General features: G+C 45.1%; 1 protein-coding gene across 1 annotated transcript; it reads left to right on the forward strand.

Annotated features, from left to right (window-relative positions):
* LOC109835477 lies at window positions 1,793-6,015 on the forward strand. The gene is made up of 4 exons (XM_020403454.1): window positions 1,793-2,262; window positions 2,353-2,789; window positions 2,963-5,068; window positions 5,459-6,015. Exons 1-4 carry the CDS (start codon window positions 1,793-1,795, stop codon window positions 6,013-6,015), a joined length of 3,570 nt encoding a protein of 1,189 aa, XP_020259043.1.

The raw sequence follows: 6,249 nt of genomic DNA on the forward strand, positions 1-6,249 counted from the left end.
AATTATATATATATATTTTTGTATTTTAAATTAATTATTATGAGAAATAGTTTTAAAGAATAATTTTGGAAAAAGAATATTATTATTTATGATAGTACGATTGATTATCGTGGAGCGCGACATTTCATGTGCAAAACGACATCAGTTTCTAGTGTCCTTTTTACCGTATTATTATATTAGAGAATACGTAAGTATGGATATTTTATATGAGAAGTTTGGACATCCTAGCGGTAAGATAATAATGAAGTCCACTCATGTATTATATTCATGCTGTATCTTGTTTATGCATTTCATGTTCATTACAGCTCTCTTTTCTACTACATAAACTTGTGTAATCATGTTTAACATACTATACTATATTCATGATCTATTGATGTGTTGAGAACCTTAGTGGTTCATGACTTAGTGGCCTCGTGCGTCATGAACTGACTTAGTGGCATGTGTGAGTGCGTTGACTAAGTTAGGTGGTGAACCCGAGTTTCAGTGAAGATTATGGTTGACTGAGAAAAACGAAAAGAGTTGGGTTGGGTGAACCCGAGTTTCAGTGAAGATTATGGTTGACTGAGAAAAACGAAAAGAGTTGGGTTGGGAAAGTCTTAGTTCGCATGATCGAATGTGATTGTTGACTTAACTTCCAGGCCGCACCAGAGACCTGTTTCGTCCTGGAGTTGGTTTGATGGACCAAGTGACCTGTTTCGCCACTTGGATCCGTGACCTGTTTCGTCACCTGAGCTTTGCCTGAGTCCGGACCGGGCCGAGATCGGATTGCGTGTAGTCCTCTAGCCGCCTGTTTCACGGGATTGGATGCGCGTAGGGGATGGTGAACAGTCAGTCTTCCGATAATGCGAACTTGAACCTATTTGAGAGATGGACCAGTGAGTCTTAGGATGATTAGTATTCGACCCAGTTACCGTTTCCACACAGCTGTATGTTATCATTAGATTTCCAGTTGCATGTACCATTGTCCTTCATATTAGTATTATTACTGTCATAGCATGGGTCATACGACCATTTTATTTGTTCATGTGAGATCTTTCTGTGTGCCATACACGCTGACGTACACCTGTTTTCCTCTGGTGTGTGTTAGACTTAGGAGACGAACATGTTCAGTTCGAGGAGGCAGTAGAGCCGGAGTATACCCAGCCAGAGTGTCCTTCCGATGGAGTGGAAGAACAAACTGAAGTCTAGACGTGTTTTTCTTTTATGTAGTAGTTGATGAACATTAGAACTCGTTATCATTTTATTTCTTTAGTTAATGTCGGATCTTCGTATTTTGGCAGAACTCCTTTATTATGGACTATGTATTTCTTATTTTCTAGTTAAACTGTAACCCATATTTTATGTCTAGGATGATCTGTTGATGATATGTTTATTTCTTATTCTGGGTTGTCTTTATATTCTTACTATTATGATCGGGGACCTGTGATTGAGATTTGTATATTTGACGCTTAGCGTATTGGATTGAGAAGAAAAGAAAAAAAAATGATATATATATATATATATATATTTTTCTCAATCTAATATGTCGCGGGCTTGTTCACGCTCCGATTCCCCGGTATTTTGGGAAGCGGGACGTGACATGTTTTAGTGGTGGCCCATGCAGGTCACGGTCCCGAGTTCCCACTAGTAAGAATGTATTGGACGATTCAAATACATATCATTTTCCATCCGTAAGACTACAATTAAGTTCTTATATTATTATCTTAATAACTATGTTTTAGTTCCTATTTTCCAAATATATTGTTTGATTTTAACCTTAATTTTCCTTTTGATCCTCGTTTCCTTCAGAACCATGGTGGGTACTCGTAGTAATGGTAACCCATCCAGTGGCAGTGGTCAGATGCCTGAAGCAGATCCGCAGCAGCTTTTAGCGATGATTCAAGGGCTTGTGACGAACCAGCAGTTCTTAGCTGGGCATTTGCAGCAGGAGCCTCAGCACCAGCATCCACCTCGCTCGGAGCCTGGTGTTAGAGAGTTTCGATATATGCGGCCTCCTTCCTTTACTGGTGCCGAGGGACCTTTAGCAGCAGAGGAGTTCCTCAAGGTCACGGAGACTATCCTTACGGTGACTCGTATTCCCCCTGCAGAGTGGGTAGATCTCATGGATGTTCAGCTCACGGATACAGCTAGAATCTGGTGGGCTGCTGAGAAGACACACCTAGAGAGGCCGATTCTGTGGGAGACGTTCACGGATAGCTTCAATAGGAAATATTTTCCTCAGTCGGCCCGAGATGAGCTCCTGCGTAGATTTGTCGAGCTCAAGTAGGGGGGTCGATCAGTCGACGAGTACGAGGCCGAGTTTTCTTCTTTAAGCCGATATGCTCCCCACTTGGTCACGGACCCCATTATCAGGAGGCACCAGTTCCAGAAAGGTCTGGACAAGTATATCAGATTGGCTTTGGCTGGTAGGGCTCTCGCGACTCACGACGCCGTATTGGATGCAACACGTGAGATTGAGAGCGTGCAGAAGGAACCAGAAGATTCACACTTGATTCAGAGTAGGACACCAACAGCTCCGACCCGAAGTGTCGAGCGTCTCCCTCCGAGACAGCAGCAACCTAAACCCGCAGAGGCTATACTTGTGGGTCCTCGGGTCATATTAGTCAGGACTATCCTCAACAGCAGCAGGCTCGTTTGCCCCTACCTCCAGTTCGGGCAGCTCTCCCAGCACCACCTCGACCAGCCCTGGCAGCACCGCCTCAGCCCAGATCCTATCCTCGAGCAGGGCCACTTCCTCAGCAGCAGCAGGCTTATCAGAAAGCGCAGAGGCAGCAACCACAGCGGCAGATGTTCATGATGTCAACCGTAGAAGCTGAGGCGAACGACCAAGTTATCACTGGTAAGAATGGTTTACTCTAAGTTTTATTTGCTTATGAACTTATTTAATTAGCATTACTAGATAATATCATGGTAGGATTGTTTATGAATACTAAGTTAGTTGCATTAACATCCTCCTAAATAGGCAAGGTTCTTGTTTCTTCCGTACCTGCTTTATCGCTTTTTGATTCTGGATCCTCCCATTGTTTCCTGTCTCATCGATTTGCGAGTGTCCATTCTCTTCCTATAACTTCTCTGACTACGAGCTGGAATATCAACACGGGCAGTGGTGTTTTAGTAGCATCTAGTGGTTATGAAGCATGCCCTATGGTCATCTGCGGGAGGGAACTCTTCGCATATTTTCTGGTGATAGATTTACCGAGCTTTGATGCAGTTTTTGGGATGGATTGGTTAGGGTCGTTCTTTGCCACCATTGATTGTCACCGTCGGAGCGTAGTATTCGAGATACCAGATCATCCGAGATTTGAATTCATTAGTGGTAGCACATCGGCCGGACCTGTGGAGTTCAGAGCTAGACCGAAGAAGGCGACGTTAGCTACGATGCAAGTGGAATCCGAGAAGCCAATTGTAGTTCGGGAATTTGAAGATATGTTTCCCGACGATATTTACGGATTGCCACCGGATCAGGCAATTGAGTTTTCCATAGATTTGAAGCCTGGAGTTGCTCTTATCTCCAAGACTTCTTATCGTATGCCCCCGACTGAGTTGATCGAGCTTCAGACTCAGTTGGACGATCTTTTGCAGAGAGGGTTGATTCGACCTAGTGTATCGGCCTGGGGAGCACCTGTGTTGCTCATGGGAAAGAAGGATGGATCCAAACGGATGTGCATTGACTATCGAGAGTTGAATGCGGAAACAGTGAAGAATAAGTATCCACTTCCCCGTATCGATGATATCTTCGATCAATTGGGAGGATCAAGAGTATTTTCTAAGCTAGATTTGCGGAGCGGATATCACCAGGTGAAGGTTAAGGATTCTGATGTCCCCAAGACTGCGTTTCGGATGAGATATGGACATTATGAATTCTTAGTGATGCCGTTTGGTGTGACTAATGCACCGGCGACATTCATGAACCTGATGAATCTGGTATTCTATGAGGTGCTGGACAAGTTTGTAGAGGTCTTTATTGATGATATCCTGGTATACTCTAAGAGTGAAGCGGAGCATGTGGAGTACTTGCGGTACGTGTTGCGGACCCTGAGAGAGCATCGGTTGTTCGCCAAGTATAGCAAGTGCCAGTTCTGGCTAGATCGCATCACGTTTCTAGGACACGTGGTGTCAGGAGACGGCATATCAGTGGATCCGGAGAAGGTATCTGCAGTGAAGGATTGGCCTACCCCTAAGTCAGTGTCAGATATTAAGAGCTTCCTACGATTAGCTGGTTACTACCGTCACTTCATCAGAATTTTTTTGAAGATTTCAGAGCCGATGACACGACTTACGAGGAAGGATATTAAGTTTGTCTGGTCCGACGCTTGTGAGCAGGCGTTTGAGGAGTTAAAGTCTCGACTGATTTCAGCCCCGGTCTTGATAATACCAGATAAGAGTGGGAACTTTGAGGTGTTTTGCAACACATCAGGTAGAGGATTGGGATGCGTTCTTCAACAGGATGGTCATGTGGTGGTATATGCTTCTCGTCAGTTGAAGAAGCATGAACAGAATTATCCTACCCACGACTTGGAGTTGGCAGCTGTGATTTTTGCCCTTAAGCTTTGGAGGCATTATCTGTTAGGAGAGCAAGTGAAGGTGTTCACTGATCACAAGAGCTTGAAGTACCTATTTACTCAGAAGGAGCTCAACATGAGGCAACGCCGATGGTTAGAGCTAATGGCGGATTACAACATTGATCTTCAGTATCACCCTGGTAAGGTCAATGTAGTACCAGATGCATTGAGCCGATTGCTGGCGATCATGACCCTCACGGCTCAGTGGAGACTCCAGCAGGAAGTGAGGGATATGAGTATAGAAGTTCTTCTTCCAGGAGTCACCGCTTCTTTAATGAATCTTCAGATTCAATCGACACTGATCAAGCGACTCAAGGCAGCTCAAGCAGGTGATCCATTTCTTCAGAAGTGCAGAGAGTTAGCAGTGGCCGGTCTTCGACCAGAATTTGTTATTCATGAGGATGGATCCTTACGATTTGGGAGTCGTATCTGCGTACCAGGAGGAGATATTCGAGAGGATATATTGCGGGAAGCTCATAGTTCACCATATTCTATTCACCCTAGAGGTATGAAGATGTATAAGGATCTAAAGCTGAATTATTGGTGGCGTGGTATGAAGAGAGATGTGGCTCGTAGTGTGGCTAAGTGCCTTGTATGTCAGCAGGTGAAGGCAGAGCATCGGCGCATCGCAGGTCTTTTGCAGCCGTTGCCTATTCCGGAATGGAAGTGGCAGCATGTCACCATGGACTTCGTCACTGGCTTACCTCTGAGCATTAAACAAAATGACGTTGTTTGGGTGATCGTAGATCGATTAACCAAATCGACTCACTTCATTCCTTTCCGAGTGGGACAGTCGACGGAGCATCTTGCTCAGAGATACATGGAGGTAAAATATCTATCTCTATATGTTCGATGAGTTCCTTTCCAAGGGTGTTAGTAAATCTCCAGTATTGCAGGAGATCGTGCGATTGCACGGAGTTCCAGTGTGCATCGTTTGGATCGCGATACCCGATTTACCTCAGAGTTCTGGAAGAGTTTGCAGGCGAGTCTTGGGACCAGTCTCAGTTTCAGCACAGCTTATCATCCCCAGACCAATGGACAGTCAGAGAGGACCATTCAGATTTTGGAGGATATGCTTAGAGCTTGTATGCTTGACTTTCACGGGTCATGGGAAGATCACTTGCATTTGGTGGAGTTTGCATACAACAATAGCTTCCAGGCTAGTATTGGAATGGCCCCTTTTGCAGCATTGTATGGCAGGAAGTGCCGCTCTCCTTTGAGTTGGGATGATGTTGGTGAACGGGAGATTTTTGGGCCAGAGTTGATTGAGAGATCAGTTGATGCAGTCAGGATTATTCGGGAGCGACTTCGCATAGCACAGGACAGATTCAAGTATTGGGCAGATGCGAAGCGCCGGAATTTAGAGCTTCAGCCAGGAGGTCATGTATTCCTAAAGATTTCCCCCAACCGAGGCACCATTCGCTTCGGAAGGCGTGGGAAGTTGAGTCCGTGATATGTGGGACCTTTCGACGTATTACAGAGAGTGGGAGAAGTGGCGTACCGACTTGCATTACCATCCGCCCTGGCTGGAGTGCATAACGTATTCCACGTTTCTCAGTTGCGAAAATACGTTGGAGATCCGAGTCATGTCGTAGATTTCTCGGAGATTAAGATGCGATCCGATTTGACATACGAAAAGCAGCATGTGGCAATTTTAGACTGAAGGGAGAAGACCCTCCGGAATAAG

This window comes from Asparagus officinalis, chromosome 3 (genome assembly GCF_001876935.1).
Source record: "Asparagus officinalis chromosome 3, Aspof.V1, whole genome shotgun sequence".
Taxonomy (NCBI): Eukaryota; Viridiplantae; Streptophyta; class Magnoliopsida; order Asparagales; family Asparagaceae; genus Asparagus; species Asparagus officinalis.

Excerpts from the sequence above, each read along its gene's own strand:
- LOC109835477 (XM_020403454.1), top strand. The coding sequence starts at position 1,793 with ATGGTGGGTACTCGTAGTAATGGTAACCCATCCAGTGGCAGTGGTCAG. Across the intron at positions 2,263-2,352 it reads CGTAGATTTGTCGAGCTCAA|GAGGCACCAGTTCCAGAAAG; the intron begins GTAGGGGGGTCG and ends CCCCATTATCAG. Across the intron at positions 5,069-5,458 it reads ATATTCTATTCACCCTAGAG|GAGATCGTGCGATTGCACGG; the intron begins GTATGAAGATGT and ends CCAGTATTGCAG.